Source organism: Bubalus kerabau, chromosome 4, assembly GCF_029407905.1.
Source record: "Bubalus kerabau isolate K-KA32 ecotype Philippines breed swamp buffalo chromosome 4, PCC_UOA_SB_1v2, whole genome shotgun sequence".
NCBI lineage: Eukaryota > Metazoa > Chordata > Mammalia > Artiodactyla > Bovidae > Bubalus > Bubalus kerabau.
Window position 1 is genome coordinate 99528411 of NC_073627.1, and position 23482 is coordinate 99551892.

The 23482-nt window shown below is 37.4% G+C and overlaps 1 protein-coding gene across 1 annotated transcript in view; it reads left to right on the forward strand.

Moving 5' to 3' along the window:
• Nucleotides 1-9826: 9826 nt before the first annotated feature.
• Nucleotides 9827-23482, forward strand: part of LOC129650934 (uncharacterized) — a 115573-nt gene continuing 101917 nt past the window's right edge. Inside the window, exons 1-3 of the mRNA XM_055579703.1 lie at nucleotides 9827-10055; nucleotides 10117-10458; nucleotides 10650-10757. Coding sequence (XP_055435678.1) covers nucleotides 9827-10055; nucleotides 10117-10458; nucleotides 10650-10757 — 679 coding nt within the window. The remainder of the gene's footprint in view (nucleotides 10056-10116; nucleotides 10459-10649; nucleotides 10758-23482) is intronic.

The following is a 23482-nucleotide window of genomic DNA, read 5'->3' on the forward strand; positions in this document are numbered from 1 at the left end:
AATGCAATTATCTTTTTTTTTGCAAGTGTAATACAGTATTAGGATAGATTGATACACACATACCTACCTATCAGGATATATAGATACATATTGATAGATACATACTTATCAAGATATATAGATACATATGGATATATAGATACATATATGGATATATCGATAGTGTATACCTATATATACATATATACACACACTTTTGTATATCTTTGTATTTTAATTAACATTATAAACTGAAAATTTGTTTAAATATTTTTTTAGAAAAATTATATTCACTACTAAATAGAAACCTTAGTTTTCAACTATAATTTTCTACATTATAAATTCTGCTATTTCTGTTTCATTTAGCTTTCTAATTCTGATGTTATTGACTAATTTGTAGCTTTATAGAATTTAATTTTTAACTATTTATCTTTCTACTGTATCTGTCCTTCTCAGAACTCTAACTTTAAAATTTTACATTATAGTCTATTATCTGCTTTCACTTTCACTTTTTATTGTGACTTCAAAAGTACTTTATATTCTTAATTTTACAAAGCTTATATTGCAGATGTTTCTGAAATTTCTATTTTCTGTTTATCTTAAACATTCAAGCCATAACTTTCTCCACATTCTTCCTATTATTTTGCAAAATCTTCTTTGCTCTTCTTTAAAAGAGTACATTGATAACTAGGCCAAAATATTTCTTAGCTTTTATTGCTTATTAGCCCTTGCTGCCACCTGCTGCAAATAGGAGGAACCCACTTCTTTGTTTTAGCATCCAGCATTGCTGTGGATTGGGAAGATCACCTGCAGAAGGAAATGGCCACCCACTCCGGTATTCTTGTCTGAAGAATTTCATGGACAGAGAAGCCTGGTGGGCTACAGTCCATGGGGTCACAAAGAGTTGGACACGACTACCACTTTCATTTCATTTTTTTCTCAGTGCTGCTTATTCCTGGTACTTACTTTTCCTGCCTTTTTTTAGTTTCCTTTATTGCCTCATGGCCCATCCTTCTCCCTAGAAGTGAAAGGGTTTTAGTGAGTTTCTTTCAGAAATATTCTTGCTTCTTTTCTTTTTTTTTCAACCTTTTATTACTTTTTTTTAATTTTATTTAACTTTACAATATTGTATTGGTTTTGCCATATATTTTCCTCAACACTGTTACATTTTGAAGGATCAAAGTTGAAATTAGCCATGCATATCTTATTGGCCTATAATTCTATCAAACTGTTTATGAACTGTGAATTTCTTTTAATTTCAATAGTTGAGAGCATCCTTACTAATTTTTTCAGAGACTTTGAAGAATATATTTTTAATTTAGTATTTCATCAGTAATTTTAGTTTGGAGTTTTGGCAGGCTGAGTATTAAACATCTTGCTGACATGTAGGTTTTTTCCCATATTCTGCATTACAATGTTGGTTGCAAGGTTGCTTGGTGAATTTGATTAAATTTTGCATGGTAAATCTTTGAAATATAATTTGCTCTCATATTTCTGAATTATGTTTGTTTACAGGCTTTAGTTGTTTAGTTGCATTGCCCCTGCCCCTTATCCACCTCCCCAGGCCCCTCCTTCTTAGACATACACAGTCCCGTTTGCATACAATAAGTTCTCAAAAATGTGTTTGGCTACGTCTATTGAAATTGAAATTCAGTACCCTCTTCTTTACTGTGCCAAAAGACATATAGAATGTACTTAGAGAAACTGTATGATGGCTCTGTATTACTTTTGGTCCTAACTGCCACCTGTTATTGGCATTGTGGGAATACAACAAAGGATGGAGAATGCGATTGTGTATCTCCTTTGTCTGGATGAGTATATTCTAGTATATTCAAGATTTTTGTGTATCATGGGTTTGTGTAGGACTTATTAAGTAGAGACTGAGGGGAGAGGCTTTGGATTTAAAAATATCTGAGAAGTACTAATTGGATTCCTAAAAAATAATATGACTTTCAATAATAATTTTTACATTTCTTCTAAAGAATAAAAGTGAGAAAAAGTATGTATGAATGTTTTTACTGAATAAATTAATGTTAAAATAAAACAAACATTTGATTATTTATTAGTTAATATTTTATTAGTATCCATAATGTATAAACCTTTTCTTCTGAGAACAGATATAGTTGTCACTAAAGATTTGAAAATTTACTTAATTAAAACTTCAATCTAAGTAATACATTTATCTTGGGAGATTTAGGAAAAATGTATTTACCACATTTGTACTAAAATCATACTGGTACCTTTTAAAACTAACTTAAGATTTTAAAATTAATTTTTAAAATGTGTGACCTATATTTGTCTGGGTGAAAACATTTGTGTGCGTGTGTGTGTGTGTGAAACCAAAAAATTCCATTCTCCTTATGGTATGGTAAAAGTTTTTGCCTGTCCAAGGAAATACAAAATCTAAAAACCAAAAAGTAGTAAAAATGCAATCTAGTCTTCAATAGGACTTTCAAAAGCATTATTGGAAGGCCCTGATTCACATCCCTCAGTGACACTTCTATGAAACATATTGTCTTTCTCTTTCTAACTTTCCCACGTCTTATAATTGCTTGGGAGATTCTTATTTTACAACTGCTTTAACTCTTGTATTTCCACTCTTAGTTTCCCCAAATCCCCAATCTGAGTTTTCACTCCCAGATTGCTTCCACTTCTCCCGTTTCTGCGTAACAGAAGGCTGAGAACCTGAGGGGCAAAAAATGTCTTAGAGGGTAAGATAGGAGCAAGAGTTTAGCAAGGAAAATAAAACCTCTTATGCTCTGAGTGCATCTGTAGGGGTGTGTGTCTGAGAAAAAGGTCTGGTGGCAGGAAGAGATTTGGGTGGGGAACACACTAGTATTAATAAATCCTTTCCTCATCACATTCATATTCATGACCTATATCCCTATTATGTTCACGTTTTTATAGCTTAGATGAAACTCTGATGAGAATTTTGATTATTACTAGTAGTGAGAACTTATAAAGATGATGTCTCACCAGCTACATTATCTTACTACCCTTTCTTGAAGACTCCCTGCTAGAAGTGTTTCTTGATACTTTCTCCTTTTCAGTAAAGCAATGATTGTTCAATGACTCATTTAAATTTTTTGTTTAAAGATTTAATGTAATAATGCTTTTTTCATAAAATGTAATGAGATGGGGTTTGTGAAAACACACATTATAATTTAACAAAGAAGCCTGCATTTAAATAATACATGCACACCCACACACATGTATGTGTATATGTGAAGTGTTCTCACATTAAAATTACTTCTTAAATTATGATGAGGAGGAAAGTTGCCAGGGAATAGTAGGACTTCACTTATTAGTCATGTAAAAAATGAACATCCCACACACACTGGCTTTAGTACTGTAAAATGATGAAGGTGCTGGGTCAAGTCATCTGGTATTGTGATATTGATAATTACAGGGAAAAATTAATTTTAAAGCCTATATAGAATTGTTTTGATTTTCTTTAAATATCCTTCCATAAAGAAGAGATACGCTTCTAATTTGCATGTCACCTATAATATACAGATTGCAATAAAGCAGTTCTATTTGATATGGCTTTAAAATTAATTTTTTTTTAATTTTATTTTTAAACTTTACATAATTGTATTAGTTTTGCCAAATATCAAAATGAATCCACCACAGGTATACATGTGTTCCCCACCCTGAACCCTCCTCCCTCCTTCCCTCCCCATAATTTGTTTCTTTTGCTTCTATTCAAAAACTATAAATTTTAATTTTTGAAAATATAAATAAAACCTGTGACAAAAATAAATGCTAATACAACTTTTGATCTAGTGTCAGCTAGTCAACCTGAGTTTTCTGCACTCCATGTTCCTTAGATTTAAAATTTAGACAATATATTGCTAATGCACTTTAAAAACTTAGAAAAGTAGTATGTGTACTCATGTGGTGTACACATATATGGATGTGATCATTCTTACACCTAATTTATGAAAGAAAATACAAAATTACTCAGGATATAGAGGAAACAAAATTTACAATTTTTTTTTTTTTATGATTTCAATTCTTTTATTTTTTTTTTAATTTTATTTTATTTTTAAACTTTACATAACTGTATTAGATTTGCCAAATATCAAAATTAATCCGCCACAGGTATACATGTGTTTCCCATCCTGAACCCTCCTCCCTCCTCCCTCCCCATTCCATCCCTCTGGGTCATCCCAGTGCACCAGCCCCAAGCATCCAGTATCGTGATTAGGAAGAAATGTAAAGGTAAAATCTTGCATTTGATATATTTTTTAAAATTAATTTTAAGGTAAAAAATAGACCCAAAATCCATAAGAACTATTACATATACTCTCTCAAATTATACCTTATTTTTATGAAGGAACTCTCTCTGTACCTTGTTAATTTATTATAAGTTTTCTAATGTTAGCTTAAAAGAATTTAATGAATTGTATACTTTGTATTCATATCCAGTTGATCACTTCCCAAAAATACATGCATGGGACATTATATTTGGGTTATCACTGGTAAGTAGAGTCCACTTTGCATTCTCATTATTGGCTTTTCCTTTAAAAACTGGAAGAATGAATTCATATAGACTTCCTTACTCATTTAGTTCCATAAAATAGATGAAAATTACAGTGCCTTTGAACTACAGTGTACTCCATCAAATATTAAATACTAGACTTCAAAACATGTATTACTATTACATATTATTATGTATTATTATTATTTTGCAGTCACATGCCATAAAATATTGAGACATATACTTAAGATAAACAGCTTTTCACATTGGACAATTTTGGCTCATTTAATACACAAAGATTGATACCTCTGTGGAAAATATTAATGTATGTATTATTATTTAGCTATATATATCAGCAATACCATCAAATATTTTCTTGTAGCATGCTAAAGTTACTAAGTATTTTTAGTTTGAGTAATGGGAAGGTTTAGACACTTCTTTTTTTAAAATTTATTTATTTATGTATGTATTTGGCTGCATCAGGTTTTAGTTGCATCATGTGGGATCTTGTGTTATGCCATATGGACTCTCTGGTTATGGCACTAAGTCTTAGGTGCTCTGTGGCATGTGGGATTTTAACTCCCTGACCAGGGATCTAACCCATGTCCCCTGCATTGCAAGGTGAATTCTCAACCACTGGACCATTAGAGAAGTCCCAGTTTCAGACACTTCTATACACACTAGACAATATACTGAATTTAAAAATAATTGAATAAAATGTGTCTTGGTATCTTTGACTACTTCAAGTTATAACAATGTATCAAAAACCTACAGAAAACAAAAGGCACAATCAGGAGTGATTTTTGAGAAGGAGAATTTAGGTAATGGATACTTTGCAGAAGAGTGGCTGAGTTGCAGCGACTGAAAAGTGATAACTGAGTGTCCTAGGTTTTAGCTATAGTGGAAAGCTATAGAGGCAAGACGGAGAAGGCAATGGCACACCACTCCAGTACTCTTGCCTGGAAAATCCCATGGATGGAGGAGCCTGGAAGGCTGCAGTCTATGGGGTCGCTGAGGGTCAGACACGACTGAGCGACTTCACTTTCACTTTTCACTTTCATGCATTGGAGAAGGAAATGGCAACCCACTCCAGTGTTCTTGCCTGGAGAATCCCAGTGACTTAGCAGCAAGCAGCAGCAGCAGCAGTGTTAGGGGGTAGATGAGGAATGGAGATGATTCGCACAAATGTCAAACCTAGGACTTTAGTCATCCAGTGTAAAAATTCTTTCTCACTGTCCTCTTCTAATATTTCAGGCCTTCTTTAAAAAAAAAAAATAAATAAGTATATGCTGCTGCTGCTGCCGCCGCTAAGTGGCTTCAGTCATGTCCGACTCTGTGCGACCGCATAGACAGCAGCCCACCAGGCTCACCCATCCCTGGGATTCTCCAGGCAAGAACACAGAAGTAGGTTGCCATTTCCTTCTCCAATTCATGAAGGTGAAAAGTGAAAGTGAAGTCGTTCAGACGTGTCCGACTCCTAGCGACCCCATGGACTGCAGCCTACCAGGCTCCTCCATCCATGGGATTTGCCAGGCAAGAGTACTGGAGTGGGGTGCCATTGCCTTCTCCATACATAATATCAAAACCCATATTTCCCAAGCATTTAGATTTTGTGTAACAGCATTAGCCACATGATGATTTCAGCAGAATAACATCTAAACCATAGGCTTACAATTATCACAAAAATGACTCCTCTCATTAAGGCTCCTTAAATTGGGTACAGCCAAGACTCTTTTTCATTGTGTTTTACAGTTTCCTAAGCAGATTTCTTGGCAGCAAAACATCTTTAAGAAATTAGCTAAATTAGGCCTATTTACTCAATTAGAACTCCACCCTTATTGACTAAAAAAAGTTGTAGAGGATTATCCTTGTCTCATGTGAGATAAGTATAAGCAGTCTGATTCATTAAGTGCCTGATTTCACACTATTTTCAATACAAAGCTGTTTCAACTTGTAGTCTGCCAATCAGCATAACTTTAGAAGCAAAAGTTGAGAAAAGGGAGAAGAAATTAAGTTTACACCATTTATGCAGACCATAGAAGAAAGAAGAAAGTTGGTAAAATGTGAGAGACTATACTGACAAATAAAATCCACCCATCATGTGGTCACAGGATTACTTTCTTTCAATCACTGTTGATTGTCTCCCCTATAACAGGTTACTTGCTCTTCCTAGTTTCCTTACCACCCTGTTATCTATGGGCATCCCTGGTGGTTCAGACCATAAAGACTCTGCCTACAACGTTGGAGACCCAGGTTCAATCCCTGGGTTGGGAAGATTTCCTGGAAAAGGGAATGGCTACCTACTCCAGTATTCTTGCCTGGAGAATTCCATGGACAGAGGAGCTTGGAGGGCCTCAGCCCATGGGATCACACAGGCAGACACAACTGACAGACTAACACTGTTATCTATACCTTCTCCTTTATTTTCAATTCCAATACCACAGTATGGACTGCTGAATAATTAGGAATTTTTGCCATGATGCTATCAATAAGGACATATGTAGAACAAGAAATTATTGCTGCAGGAAATTGTTTGTTGCACTGTTCATGTTAGTCACTCAGTCCTATCCTACTCTGTGTGATCTCACAGGCAATAACCCATCAGGCTCCTCTGTCCATGGAATTTTCCAGGCAAGAATACTGGAGTAGGTAGCCATTCCCTTCTCCAGGACACTGCCAAGCTTAATTCAAAAACTAAGACAAGAAAGTACTTAATTCCCTCAAAAATCCAAAATCCAAATATGAATCCAAATTCATCCAGATATTTTTCTGCATAAGCAGACTTTAAAAATCAATTATAAGCCTAAATGTAACATCTCTAATTTAAGTTTTGGTAAAAATGAAGTCATGTGGTAAAATAAAGAGAATCTCGAGACAGACTAATAGACGTACTCAGCACTACCCTGTGTTACCCTATCAAACCTTTTTTTTCTAACATTTCTACTTCATATTTGTCATGATTATTTTAAACACATGGTTCAATGACCAATTAAAGATGTCACTGCCTTTTAAAAGTAAATATACAACAATAACTCAAAGAGGACATTTAAAGTTGTCTTTTCATTTAGAAGAAGATAAACAAACCATAATATTACAAGAGTTGAAAGTAGGTAGTTAGATAATGAATTTGTCTTAATATTTCAGGGTTGGAGCCATGATCTTCAGGAAGGATATCCCAGTCCAACTCTAATGAATCACTAATAAAATCTCTACAATAAGCTAATCACAATTAACGTTTGTGGTGCCATTAGGAGGGGAGAGAGGTGCAGCAGGCAGGGGACTGATTAAAAGCCTCAGTCTTTCATTGCTTTCAGAATCTTGTGTTCTTCTAGAGGACACCAAAAAGTAGTTGTATAGAAATAAGAGTAAATCAGCCCCAGGGAGCACCTTGTCTGTGAGATGCCAACTTTGAACTGAAATTGAGATGGGTTTCAAGTGGCTGAATACCCCCATACAGCGGTAAAAAGATGTAAGACATCAATACGGTCAGCTGCATCTTGTTAAAAGCTTCCTGCGGGTTGGCAGAATGAAATCTTTATTTAAAATACACAAATTATTATCAAGGGAAAGATGGAGAACACAGTAAAAGGGCCAAATGCTTTGCTTAACTCACCAGAAACAGCAGAAAGGGAGAAGTAGTCACACTGTCTTTGCAGCAACAGCAACAGAAAAGGTGACTCAACAACAGGACGGTCGGTCAGCATCCATCCATCTGCCCCTCCCATGGTTTCAGGATGCATTATTTCTTTTATTATTAATTATATGTTTTTCCGGGGGAGGGCAAATACATGATTACAAATAGCAGGAGAGGAAATCATTTCTGTTGCCACTTGGCATTAAGTACAGTAGTTTAGTAATGAGTGAGTGATGACAGGAAACACAGCAGCAGCGATGAACACCAGCATCTCTCCTACCAATCTGTTCCAACTCGCTCTTGGTAGTCAGAGGCTGTCTAACAGAAAGTTCATGTAAAACCATTATTGAGCACTGACAGGAAGGATCTGAGACGGGTGAGTGGTATGCATTTGTGCAGAGGGAGAAGGAGGGAGGGAGAGAAGGAGAGAGAGGAAGAGAGAATGAGTTAGTGATAATCTTGCACAGAGAACACCATAAGGGGGGGGCAGGTGCTTTGCGTAATTGCAAAGATAGACACGCAGTACACATGCACACACACTTGCACACATACAGGAGAAGTCTTTTTGGTTTAGAGCCTATCATTTCCGAGAGCAGCTTTAAGTAATATTTATTGTGTGCATGTGAACCTTCTTAAATGGGTGAGCTCAGTGCAGTTTAAGGAGGCAGATCAGGGAGGTTGGTAGGAGATGGGTTCAGAAGAGGGGTCACTGCTGAGGAGCAAAGGGACATGGCAAGCAATGAAGCAGGCAGAAAAGAAAACAGACCCTGGGGAAATGTCACCTATATTGATTAAGCTTTATTTCTCTTTGGTAGAAAGTGACATTTCTACTATTAGATCCTGGCCAAATAAGGCAAGTGGATGGCTCACAGCTTTCTGTTTGTATCCACAATGCTAACAGCCCGTTTAACTAGAGGGTACCTGGATGGCTCTCTGTTGCATTATTACAAACAGAATAATTATTATTTTCTTTAAGTATCAACGTAGTGACATTGCTCTCTCTTTAGTAAGAAAGACAGCATTAAAAAAAAAAAAAAAAAGTTGCCATAGTTGTGTGCCCTGATGAGACATGAACGAAGGTAGAGTGATAAAAGCTTTCTGCGAAATTTATTCCAGCCTGCCCACCCATCCTCTTCCCCAGCTCCAGTCTCCTTTTCTAGCTTTGCTCAAGGGATCTAAGTTCCTCTCCGAGTCTGTGGTACACCACCTTACTGGCATTGGCCGCTCTACGGTGGGGTACTGAGCAGGAGGGGAAGAAATTACTCCCCCAATGCCCGCCCGTGTCCTCTCAACAGCGAGACTGTTTCCCAGCAACTCTTTTGCAGTCCTCCCCACCCCAACCCCCTGCCTTTCTCAACTACCACTTGGGCAGAGCCCAATGTCTCCTTCAGTCCAGTCAGTCAGGCTGCCAAACCTCCCAACTGACAGCTGCATCCTGTGTCTGAGATACAGAACACCCCGGGCGCCTCGCAGCCTCGCTCCCCTTCCCTACCTCTTACTAAAGGGGATTCTTCCCAAGCATCCACTGTGCTGTAAATTTAATCTCTGCCCCTTGCATTTTCAAACCCTCCACCCCCTAACCCTTATCGCCAGCTTCCCTCCAAATCAGAAAACCCAAAACACCTGTAAAATTAATCGAAAGCACGCGAACACCTGAAGCAGCGCAAGCGGGATCCACACCTGGGCAAGTCCTCTGTGGCTTTAGTGGTCGGGAATAGCCCGTGCCTGACATGGCCTCCTCTCCCCGCTCCGACCGCTTGACCCCCAGAGCCCTGGAATCCAGCCAAGGTCTCGGGGGCGCAGGGTCAACCTGGTCAGCGTCGGGGTGGCTCTTCTCCCCTCATCCCGCCCCAGCCCGCGCGCCCGCACCGTCGCCGCCGCCACCGCCGCCACCGCCTCCCGGGTGGGCCCTCGGAACATCCCGCGCCGCGTCCTCCCCTCCCAGGCTCCCGCTTGCCCGCCCGCCGGAGCCCGGCCCGCGCCGCTGGCAGCCATCAAGTGGCTCGTTAAGGAAATGCAGGTGAGTGCGTGCGGAGGGGCGGCAGCCGCCGGAGACGTGGGGTGTGTGCCTGTCTGTTCGAGCGGGAGCAGGAGGGAGCGCGAGCGAGCGGGCCAGCGCGGGAGCGACCGGGAGAGGATCGCCGCCTCGGCTCCCCGCCCCGCCGCGCCCGCAGCCGGCAGCCCGAGCGCGTGGGGCAGCGCCTCGCCCTGACGGCGGACGGTCCCTCAGCTTCTCCGCCAGCCGCTTGTCGGCCTCCCCCGCCCCGCGCTCCCTCCCAGCCCGAGCCCTCCCGCTGCTCCTCCTCCTCAGCCTCCTCCCTCCTCGCGCCGCTGACAGGCAGCCTCCGCGGGGAGAGTGCAGGTACTTTGCCTTCAGAATAATTTGCAGGACCCCGGCGAGCTTGCGGAGCGCCCAGATTTTCTCTTGCCCTCGCCCCCTCCCTCCCGAAAAGACGATCCCACTTTTGAAACAAGCAGAACCCCCGAAGCAGAAGCAGCAGACCAAAGCCAGAGCCCGACGGGCGGCTGTGCATGTGCTGTCCTTTCTTGCAGTTTATTCTGGGCCTGTGTGGAATAGAAAGACAATTCTTTATTTGACTGAAAGGAGAGAAAAGAGAAGACTCCTCAGGGTTTCCAAGGAAGACTGGAGCGGCTGCTTTAGTAAGTAAACTGTGCTTCCGTATTTCTTGTCTTAAAGTGAGGCATATGCTGAATGAATGCTTCTCCCCCGATGGTATGGGCGGGCAGTTTGTTCGTTTTACCAGGGAACAAGTTGACTTATATAACTTCACTAGTTCTTAATTGAGAAGTGGTTTGCTAAGCATTTTTTGGGGGGTGGGGGGGAAGAACATTGCATTGAGCAGACTTCAGTGTGGGCAACCATACTGGAGATCTGTTTTTTAAACGCTCATTGTTCACGAGCTATGGGAAGCTTGGTGTTTGAAACGCTGGTTGGTTCAAAGATTCAAGGATGGGTTCCTAGGGAGAAAAAAAAAAAAAAAAACTTGAGAATTCTAACCCTACTGGTACCCCCCTACTGCTGCCTTCAACCTCAGTCTTAATCCACAGCAACTCCCATCCTTCACTGACTTCTCTTGGTTGCTTGTTTTATCTTTAGTTGTGAAGAGAGCTTGTTTAAAAAAAAAAAGGCGGGGGGGGGGGGGGTCAAGGGAAAGTTAATATAGGTGGTGTGGAAGACTGGAATAAAAGCCTTTTGAGGTGTTTTGTTTTGTTTTGTTTTGTTTTTAATGCTTGTAAATAAATGAGATGTGGAGGAAAATCTGAGAAATAGCCTCGTTTAGAAAAAAATGCATGGAATTAATTTGGAAAAGGAATCTGAAAAATGTTTTGGAGAGGGCAGAAGCTGAGGCTGTGACTTTGACACAGCAGGTTATAAACTGTGACAGGGCTCAGCAGCCTGTGACAGGTTTAAGGTGTCTCCTAGGGCTGAATATCTCTGCATCAAAAACTTTTGCAGGCAGTATTCCTCTTGGGGTTAACATCACCATGTCAGTAGCTGCAGCATTTCTGTAAAAACAAGTAGGACACTGTTCCTTTCTCTGTGAAAGGGTTAACAATATCTTAAAATTTAAAAAAAAAAGATACATTTGGAAATATTTTGTGATATCTAAATAAAATCTTTGTGTTATATCAGGACAAATATAGTTGAGTCAGTTTGTTTTGCAGAAGAGGGAGAGAATCAATAACATTTCAACAGTTTTTTTTCTTTTCTTTATCACTGCCAAATGGATCCTGAATCCAATTCTTCTCGCATTGTTACATATACAGTAGATACAGTAGGAATTACAGTTTAGTTAAAACAGACTGATTAACAAATTCAAAGTTCTTTGACATAACACTTATACTGACTAGTATAGAATACTGATTAGAAAAAGTTTGTTTTTTCTTTAACTTTCAATTTTCCATGTTGGTATAAAATACACTTTTCTAATCATTTTAAGAGTTAAAAACCAGACTGAAAATTAAAACCACGTGTCTCACAGATTTTATTTCTAAGAAAACACCGTACTATCAAATAATACCTAAGGGCTTTCTTATATTTAATTGATGATAATGGTAAAGTGAAAAAACACTTACCTTTTTATTTACTCAAGTTATTATATAAAAGCAGCTATATTCTTTTGACACTGAATTTTAAAAAATTGAAGAGTGAACTAATGATCACTGATTTTAAAAAGGGAGAGATCTTTCAGAACTGTTATTATCCAATGTCAAAGCTCTGAATATCTTAAGACATAAGTTTTTAGGATAATGAAATAACAGTAGGACAGTTGATGAATTTGTTGACATGAAGTTACCATACATGGAAATCACTTGGTAAAGACTTATCAATATTTCTTGTATATTACTTTATTTTCTATGCAAATGTGTTTTATTATACATATTACTGCTCTCAGTTGCCACTTCTACCATTAGTTTAAAGTAAATTTAAATAATTTAAAATAAAGACCCAGGTTGATCAGATTTGGATTATAGCAAATGCCCTCTACTCATCTGTGACCTCAAATATCTGAAAGAATATCTGATGTTTGAAAACATAATTATTGAAAAATAAAAGGTGAATTTGTACTGAGGTAACCAAATTTGAGTGGGCCAAACATGTTATTGCCTGTATTACTGTAAGACATGTATTCCACAGAAGGAAAAACATGACAGAATTAACATGAAGACTAATCTGACACAGATTCTGTTTCTAATTATGTCATAGTGCTGAGGAAGATAGCCTGAATTACAACCATTTCTAGTAAAGCTTGCACATATTATGTTTGATCATTGTCCCTATATAATAAGAGAAAAGAAAGTCAAAGCTGAATGGGGCAATTTAATTGTCAGGTCTTTTGGCCACCAGCTTTTTGTGCAGTCCAGAAGTGGTTGCAACTTTTAAGTTGAAAAAAAGAAAGTTGCTAAGGTCAGCAGTAATATGTTTTATTATGCAATTGTTCTTGTTATTCAGATCAGATAATGGCCCTATGAAATACATAAGCAGTCTGCAGGGAATGAATGATTAATTCCTCTAAACGTGTGCTTACTAAAGGAGTTCTTACTAATAAAGTGCTGTACAGCTGCATTTGCTTACAGTTGCAGTTGGCGAAGGCAAACATACTTTTCTTTTAATAGTAACATCGAATTTACAGGTATAGTCCTGAAACTATCAATATTTAAAGATTTTATGGACCACATGATCATATATTCTCTGGAACCTTTTGGATGTGATTATTATTTCCTTAAAACAAGTGAGACATTGTTAATTAGATGCAATTCTGAAATATGGTTAAATTACTTTGTTTTTGCGTATATGAAATGACATCCTTTCCTTCCTGTGTACTATTAGTAGGGTGCGGATGCAATCTGCAAGAGCAAAGGACGTTTTCTTTAGTAAGGTTAAGTGTAAGAGAAAAGCTAAAATATTGCTGGTTTATATAAAAAATTTAGTTGGATACTATATTAAAATTTTAGTAATGACTAATAGTACACATGACAAGTGTGGCTACCACTGGTGTAAATGGTTTTGCAGTTAGGAGAGTTTCAGTGATTTAACTTTTGCTATCTCTGCATTTCTAAGACTGGCTTATGGGAGAAGGTGGGTAATGGATGGATTTTTTATGGAAATTTGAGAACAGGTGATCTGAAATGTATGCTACATATTTTAAATTCACCTACCCAATGGCTTCTTTTATAGACATTTCTGAAAAAAGTGTGATTTTCAAAGCTGATTAATTAGTCAGGTAATTAGAATATCTATCAATATGTCTTTACATATGTATCTCTCAAATGTCATATCACAAATAACTTTAAAATTCCTCTGTCGTTTGAATAAAATACCTCAACTCCAGCAATGTCTTTTTGGACTTATACTGAATTTAATGCATTTTAACCATGCAAATTATATGAAAATACATATTTGATAATGCTAATTTAAAAGTTATAGTGAATATTGGATGAATAGTATTTTGTATCCAGTTTAGTGCCACTTGAATTTATCTCCTTATATATTTAAATGCAAATTCTTTATGGTTACTGTCAGTTCACTGGGTTCTAATCAGGTTGTTCAAAAGTAATTTGACATCCATAAGGAGTAAATGAATTTCCACCAGAACAGTTAAAAAATATCTAAGTTAAATGTACTTGTAATAACGGTTATGTTTCTTCAAACACTTTAAAGTGTGTTGAATGAAGGAAAATGAACAACCAAAAATGAACGTTACCCACAAGGTAAACATTTATGTGATTCTAGAATTGTTTTGAATTTTCCTCTGATCCTTATAATTGGCTGTGTGACCCCAGGGAGGTAACTTGGACTCCCTTACCTGGGTTTTATTCTCTGTCAAGTAGAGAAAGTGGGCTACAAATTGAGAATACTTCAATAACAAAATCTTAGAAACAAGTTAATATAATTACTAATATATGAAATACTAGTGTTTAGCAAATTGTTGAATTACACTATGTCAGCTTGATAATCCCTGTAGGAGCTGGGGCAGCCATCTTGTTTGAAGGAAGTCTAAGGATATTTTCCTGAAGCAATGTTGGCAGTGCTTGGACATTGTTTCTTTCTTGGATTAAGTGTTTATTTGAGTGGTTTTGAAGGAGGAGGATGGAGATTATCGAAGGAAGGGGCTTGATTAATTTTTCTCTAAACCTCCCTTTCCTCTTGCTACTGAAAGAATATTGCACAAGTATTTTTGTATTTGTTACTCTATTCAATACCAGAAGGATATAAAAAGATAAAAATGAGAGGAATTTCTTAGTTTGTTTTGACATCCCTTTTTCTCCTCTTAATTACTTCATATAAGCTATTTTACAATGTCATGTTTAGGTAAATATGTACAATTGAAATTAACTCATGTTTTCCCCTGTAACACCTGTAATAGATGTCACAGCTAGAAGAAGCTATAGAAAGAATTATTTCAACTAATATTTTAAAAAGGAAATTAAATACTTCAAATATTAAAAATTATAAAGATGAGATAAATTTCCAAAATTCACAGAGAGGCTTTCCATCACGGAGCAATATTATCTAAGGTGCTACATTAACAAGAAAAGAGTAAGTTATAAGTTAAAAAAATCATTGATGATATAGAATACATTTCATATAAAATATTTTATAATCATCATACTTATTGTGGAAAGTGAATACAGAGAAAGAAGACATATGGTGTTAATTTTAAGTACTTGTTTTTTAAATAGAAACCAATCATTTCTTCCTAGATGCAGTTCATGTTGTATAATTGATTAAATTAGACACTTCCTCCCCTCTAACAAAATCAGTGTGCCTAGTCTTCTCCTTTTCTGATACAAGTCTCTGAAATGTAGCAAGTGATCTATATTTCTACAAATGTTTTATGTTTTATATCATTGGAGATTGGGAGGTCATGCTATATTTAAACTTATTTACTTTAGTTCATGGGGTTGCAAAGAGTAGGACACAAATGAGCAACTGAACTGAATACAAGTTATTGCTGATTAATTATAGAGGGTTCATTTGCTTTTTGTTGAGTATATCTTCATATGTGTCCATGAGTATGTGTTTGTGTGTTTAAATACATCTATTAAAGATGAAACTTAGTGAAATTAGTATGCTTAAAATTTTTAGAAGTGTATATACAATAATTGAATAGTCAAAGAGAACATACCTTAGAGTGTAATGTATCAAAGTGCTCTCTGATTAGTCCTTAAATCAAATGAAATTTCAACAATATACCATTTTACTAAGGCCTTCCCCCTTGTAATAATTTCATATATTTTCCAAATGTTTGTTTTTAATCACTAACTTGTGTCTGACTCTTTTGCAACCCCATGGACTATAGCCCACCAGGCTCCTCTGTCAATGGGATTTCCCAGACAAGAATACTGGGGTAGGTTGCCATTTCCTTCTCCAAGGGATCTGCCAGACCCAGGGATTGAATGCATGTCTGCTGTACTGGCAGGCTGATTTTTTACCCCTGAGCCACTAGGGAAGCCCATATTTTCTAAATACCACATAATAATAATTATTAAATATTCCTTTTTAATATAAATTTATTTATTTTAATTGGAGGCTAATTACTTTACAATATTGTATTGGTTTTGCCATACATTGACATGAATCCACCACAGGTATACATGTGTTCCCCATCCTGAAACCCCCTCCCACCTCCCTCCCCATCCCATCCCTCTGGGTCATCCCAGTGCACCAGCCCCGAGCACCCTATATCATGCATCAAACCTGGACTGGCGATTCATTTCACATATGATAATATACATTTTTCAATGCCATTTCCCAAATCATCCCACCCTCGCCTTCTCCCACAGAGTTGAGATGTATAGGATTACATAGAACCTAATTGCTGTTTTTTTTTACATGTTCTTATGGACTTTACCTGATTAAGTATATGTACTTAGATCCTAAAAAAATGTAAGAAACAAATTAATATTTGGTTGTGACATGGTTTATTACTTTAGAACAGTCATCTTTAACCTCAGATTGGTGGTGGTGGCTTGGTTTACCAAGTTGTGTCTAATTCTTGCGACCCCATGCACTGCAACGTGCCAGGCTCATCTGTCCACAGGATTTCCTAGACAAGAATATTGAAGTGGGTTGCCGTTTCCTTCTCAGGTTAAACATATTTAATTTTAACTGAAATACCTTGCTGTAAGAGTCATTGCATATAGGATGCTATCTGATTTACTTTGCCAAAGAACAAAAACTATTAAACTTAAATACAGAATTAGTGAACTTTTAAAAAGTCCATTTCAAGCCTGCAAATATGTAAGCAATCAGCTACATAAGTGTATTAGTGCACTTATTATATTGGGACCTCTGTGAATTGTACCTTTTAAAGACTACCCAAAGTTATATTTCTCAAATATAGTTTGTATTGTTGAGAAAGAGACCCCCTTCAGCAGCTGCATGCACAGAGAACAAAGCCAGGCAAGCATATGTGCACATACTCCTTTTTACTACTTACTAAACACCTAGATGGAATTTGTATCACAGGATGTACTGTTTATTTTATTAGATTGTCTTGGGAGGCTTAGCACAAAAGCAGTAATACTCTACATGCTGTATCACTGAGTATTGTCCAAGTACAGTGACCTAGAATCTTCATGATCATAAATTCTACTTAGAGGTAGAATAAAGGATGTAGAGAGCAGAAAATGGAGAAAAGGAGAGACTTGTTAATCTCGCCCTAGATACTGTATCCTTCCACTATTTTTCTTCCCCCAAATGTTTGAGATATGACTTTCCACTTGGGGTGAATGGCCATGAGAGTAACAGGGAACTTGGCTTGCACCTTCACTGTCCCAGTCTTTGCCATTTCTACCTTGTATCCATCTAGAACCCTTAGGGAGGTCAGTTTATCAGTTCATGATCTATATCAATTCCTTTGATTTTGCACAAAAATTGAGGGCAATAATTTAGGCACCATATGCACTACACCTAGAAGTTAATTTCTCTTCTGTTTCCCAACTTAGATATATTTTCAAGTCAGAATCACTACTCAGGATTATGTAATAGGTACCACAAGGCAGCATAATCCATATAATATTTGATCGCCAAATATTTATTGTCTCCAATACTCCACGGAATGCTGAGTAAACATTCATAAGGGAGCAATATAAAACTGCCCAAATTGTGGTTATCTTGTATTCTTAGTAAATCTTTCCCTGTTATCAAGAATTTTTTTTTATTCCATAGAGAAAATATAATTTTCCTAAAGAATCTTTTAAATTACAGAAAAATTTCCTCAGTTCTTGGCTTCCTTTATCACTTTCCCCCTCTCATTGGCTGTCATCCTGAGTCAGCAGCATCTCTCTGGAAGCTGGTAGAATCCTTGTTGCTAGTGTAGCAGCTGTAGGCTATGTTCTATTCCTCTGCAGTTAGTTGATATACTTCATCATCATCACAGTTGGGTTACTCCATTGCTAATTGGGTAATGTGCCCACTGTCCAAAGTTCCAGAGAGGCAGGTATGATAAGCATAACACTATACCATCCTCATGTTGACAAAATATGGGAAACACAAATAAATCTCCAGCCCACTGTAGCAATTTACAGTCTATGTACCAGTCCTTTGTATTTTCAAATTCATGGCACACAAGTTATAGTCAATAATTGTGCTGCTGTTTCAGTTACAACCAAAGCATTATTGTAGGAGAGCATGGGGTTTTCCCGGTAAAAAGAACAGAGAGAAAGAGAGGAAATTCTGCCTGCATATTTGAATGTGTGACTTATTTTCATATTTTTTGTAATATATACTTTGCATCAAATAACCAAAGAGGAGGACCAAAGTATAATTTAAATTTTTAGAAACTTGCTTGGATTGTTAGATATCTTTGGAGTTAAAAAATTACCCTAAATTCATCTTTTGCTTTCTTTAGTTTATAACTTAATTTTAAAGAATTTCTCTTTTTATCTTCCTTAAAAGCCCTTGTCAAAGATATATTGATGGTACTCTTCAACAGTAACATTTGACAGTCCTGAGACAATATATGGTTTCACCTTCAAGGAAAATTGCATTTTACAATATGCTATTAGTTCTTAATTCATATTTATTAATGTTATTTATTTCAGTGGCTCGTTGCTTGTAATTTTGGTGTGTGAGGATGTCTGGTGGCTTTTCCTCTGACTGGATGCATTTGTCCTGTGTCATATGTGCTATCCATTTGTTTCCTCCTAGGAAACGTGTGGTTAGCTCTGTAAGACATGGCTTAGTCTCGTGATTTATACCTGTGTGGCTCAAGACAACAGAGCTTTCTTGCAGTAGAAATGTGTGCTTGTGGGACTGAGATCAGCACTTCAGTGTCCCATTTCCCTGCCCCTGAGGATCGCACGCCTTCCTCTTGTGTGCATGTGTTTTAGGTGCTTTCTGTTTTCCCATACACCTCTCCATTCTTGGTAAGTGGCCAGACTTAAGAACATAAATACACAGTCACGAAGACATACTAATAATTGCTAATTTTTTTGAAGTAGTATATCTTAAGAAACAGTCTAGTTATGTTTATATAATATACTACATATGCTTATTTCCAGGGAAGATATTTCAGGCAATATTTGTTCTGGTGTGAAATCTTATGTAGGCTGAACATGGAGATTAATCAGTTTAGGGAGCTAGGTCAGAAGAGATCTTATGTTTCCTACTATAGTAGGCTTTCTTTCTCCCTTATTCAGTAGGGTTTGGATATCTCTTCCCATTTCTGTTTCTACTGCCAAGTTTCCCTTTTATGCTCATTTCATTGCCCTTAATGGGTACCTGGTGCCATAGTTACCCAGGGATGAATCTGTTGGCCACATGAGACTCTAAAAGTATATTGTTAAGGTTTTTAAAAATAGATTCTATCATTGTTTGTATTTACATGTCCCTTACATTTCAGCCATCACTTTCAATAACATAATCCACATTTCCTAACTAGTTCATTACTTCTTATGATTCTAGTTATCACTTCTTATTACATCAGTGATGGCATCAGGGTCTTATTTTCATTATGGGTTTGGGAATAATTTTGTCTTATAGAATCTTCTCACGAGCTTTGAAAAAGCCTTAAGATAGAAGGTGATAATAACAGCTAAACATCTTGACTCTTTAATGTATGCCAGTCACTATTTTAACTGCTTCATGGGCGTTAACTCATTTTATCCCACCTCAGCCCCATGAAGTTGGTACAGTTATTATTTTTAATTTACAAGTGAGGGAACTAAAGTACACAGAAGCTAAGGAAAGTTGCCCATTTTAGCAATGTAGTTGCCATTGTAGCAGAGTGCAAAGTGAAAAAACTTTGCACTCTGCCTGCAGATCCCAAATTTTAAACCACTTTGCCATTTTGAAATAGGTCTGTTCTCCCGTCTGTACAGCATTAGTGTATAAAAATTCTGCAATCACATAGGTTATATGCATCAAATGTGGACAACATGAGATATCCAGCTCAGCTTTCATGATATAATTCCTTTCAAATGAAGCCAACACAAAATTTTGAAAGTAACAGCTAACATACAGGGTCAGAATACTGTGAAAGCATTGCTCCAGGATAAAAGTAAGAGAAGACACGAAACACAAAAGCGAACTATTTCCAGATAACTCTTTCCAAAGTTGAGTGGGTCAGGGTGGCACAAGTGCTTTAGAGTGCATTCCCTTTCTTTTTTTTTTTTTTTTTATATTGGAGTATAGTGTATTTACAATGCTGTGAAAGTTTCAGGTGGCCAGCAAAGTGAATCAGTTATACATATGCATATGCATAAGTTGCTTTAGGCATGTCCAACTCTTTGTGACCCAATTGACTATAGCCCACCAGGCTCCTCTGTCCATGGGGTCCTCCAGGCAAGAATACTCGAGTGGGTTGCCATGCCTTGTCCAGGGGATCTTTCTGACCCAGGGACTGAACCCTCATCTTTTGCATCTCCTGCACTGGCAGCTGGGTTCTTTACCACTAGTGCCACTGGGATATAGCCACTCTTTTTTAGAGTCTTTTCTCATGTAGGTCATTACAGAGTATTGAGTAGAGTTCCCTGTGCTATATATAGTAGTAGGTCCTTATTAGTTATCTATTTTACATATGGCAGAGTTTATTTCTTTTTTTCCTTGGAGACTGTTGATCTGATAGAAGGAGAATCTGATGTGCCCTCTGTTTTTGCCAGTGGTGTCTGCCCACATAGGCCCCTTCTCAGTAAATTGAGTGAGGTGGTTCCCATCAAACAGGTCCCTATAGACCCTTGGCCATAGATTTTATGCTGCATCAAGTGTTTACATACTTTGCTACACTTAGTGACTGGTGACCAAGAGCCAGAATTTTTTAGTCAAGCAAGATGTTTGAGTCACTTTGCTTTGTGTAGAAGGCATAGAGGAATAGAAATGTGAAGACAGGGAAGATGAGTTCTGCATGTATGATGCAGTGAGATTTAGGGTCCAAAAGGCCCCATCTGCCAGTGAATATAATCCAAGATACTATAATGCATGTTTCCCATGATAAGGAAATGAGCCTAGCATAATTAACTGATACAAAATATAAGTGATGCTGATGATGAGCAGTAAGGAAATAAGAAGAGGAAAGCCAAACAATTGGTCCTATAAGAGTCATTTTAATTACAATTACTTTGGTGCACTCTTAGTATTTATGTCTCATTGCCACATAGTCTGGGTAATATTTACACCGTTGTATCATGTTGGATTAAATTTGTTGTAATTTTAATTTGATAGCAATAGTAAAATACTTTCATATGCTTCTTTTCTTCCAGTGTGTTGATCAGTGTTCTTGAATTTTTGTGCAATTGCTTACTTGAAACTTAAATTGAGGGAATATGAGTTATAGCATAAATCATGATTTAATCTTTAGGTTATAAGAATAGAAAAGTTAAACTTGTATAGTAAAAGATTAAAAAAGACTGAATAATATAATCTTGTGTGTGCAGTGTGCTAAGTTGCTTCAGTAGTGTCCAGCTCTGCAACACTATGGACTATAGCCTGCCAGGCTCCTCAATACATGCAATTCTCCAGGCAAGAATACTGGAGTGGGTTGCCATTTCCTTCTCCAGGAGATCTTCAGACCCAGGGATGAAACCCACATGTCTCTTAAGTCTCCTGCATTGGCAGGCATGTTCTTTACCACTAGCATCACCTAGAAAGCTTCAGTTCAGTTCAGTTTAGTCGCTCAGTCATGTCTGACTCTTTGCAACCCATGAATCGCAGCACGCCAGGCCTCCCTATCCATCACCAACTCCCGGAGTTCACTCAGACTCACGTCCATCGAGTCGATGATGCCATCCAGCCATCTCATCCTCTGTCGTCCCCTTCTCCTCCTGCCCCCAATCCCTCCCAGCATCAGAGTCTTTTCCAATGAGTCAACTCTTCGCATGAGGTTGCCAAAGTACTGGAGTTTCAGCTTTAGCGTCATTCCTTCCAAAGTCCCAGGGCTGATCTCCTTTAGAATGGACTGGTTGGATCTCCTTGCAGTCCAAGGGACTCTCAAGAGTCTTCTCCAACACCACAGTTCAAAAGCATCAATTCTTCGGCGTTCAACTTTCTTCACAGTCCAAAAAGCTTACTAAACATTTATTTGATTTCTAGCATATGAGAAATACTCTAGCTTATTGATAGAAATCTGGTACCCTAACTTTGAAAGGACATGAGAAGTATCTTTGATGTTCTGTAAAATTATCAGAAATGTGTGACATTTTAAAATCAAACTCAATAAAATATTAGCTTTGTTCTTCCTTAACTTAATCAACACTTCTTATGTCTATGGTATACATTTGTCAAGTTATCATTTTATTTAATACCACAAGATGTAACACATGTATTAATACAAAAACTTTCATGCTCCCTATATTTGGGGAAATACAGAATACCAAATAGAGAAGGTTAAAGTTATATTATGGCTCATATTTCAAGAGGCACAAACCTCTTCCTTTCAGGTGTGAATGATATGGAAACAGCTTAATGAACAGTTTTATTGGATTACCTCCCCGCCCCTCCCCCCCCCAAGATCTTGGTAAGGTCTTTCCTCCCTAAGGTGTTCTGATTACTTGCCAAGAAATTCAGTGATTTTTCCTTTGTAAATTAGAATTAAGAAATAGAAAATGTGCCAGACTGGGCAGTTTTATGATGTAAACGTGTCCACTGGAAATGGTTAAACTGTTAAAACTCTTGTTGCAAGTTAAGATCTGGCCTTCTATCACTGAAAAGCTTGGAGGAAGAGTAGTGTCAAGCCTAAAAAACAAAGAAGCTCTGAACTCTTGCACACACTGACAATAATATCTTTGTATTTCTCTTGATTTATGAATAAATATATCATAATCTTAAGGTCCAAAGTATTTTTAAATGGGTAGTTAATTATTCTTAAAATGTAATATACTCATTATATACAGTATAATTTGCATATACAATATGAGTTGTGCAAGATATCTTGGATTAGATCTCTGCAGGCAAACAAATCTAACAGATCCAGAAAATTAGCTAAAATAAGCAGAATCTGCAACTTCAAGAGAGTAAATTTTTTAAAAGTCTAGTTGTCTCATCAGTTCTATGCTGGCATCCATGTTTATCTGTGAGGTCCTACCATAAAAATGATACTATCAGGACCAAGCTCTGTCAAGCCCACCCTCTATTATTTACTAAACTTTTCCCTATGCAGTGATTTTACTTCAGGATCTTACTGAATTGCTATATTCCATTCAGGCTGCTTTGACAAGAATACCATGAACTGGGTAGTTTATAAACAACAGAAATTCCTCACAGTTCTGGAAGCTGGCATGCCCAAGGTCAAGGTGATAGCAGACTTAGTGTCTGGTAAGAGCTCATTTCTTGGTTAATAGACAATCACTTTCACTTTCATTAGACAATCTTCTTACTGTATTCTCACTTGATAGAAGGGGCAGGAGAGTTCTCTGTAGTCTCT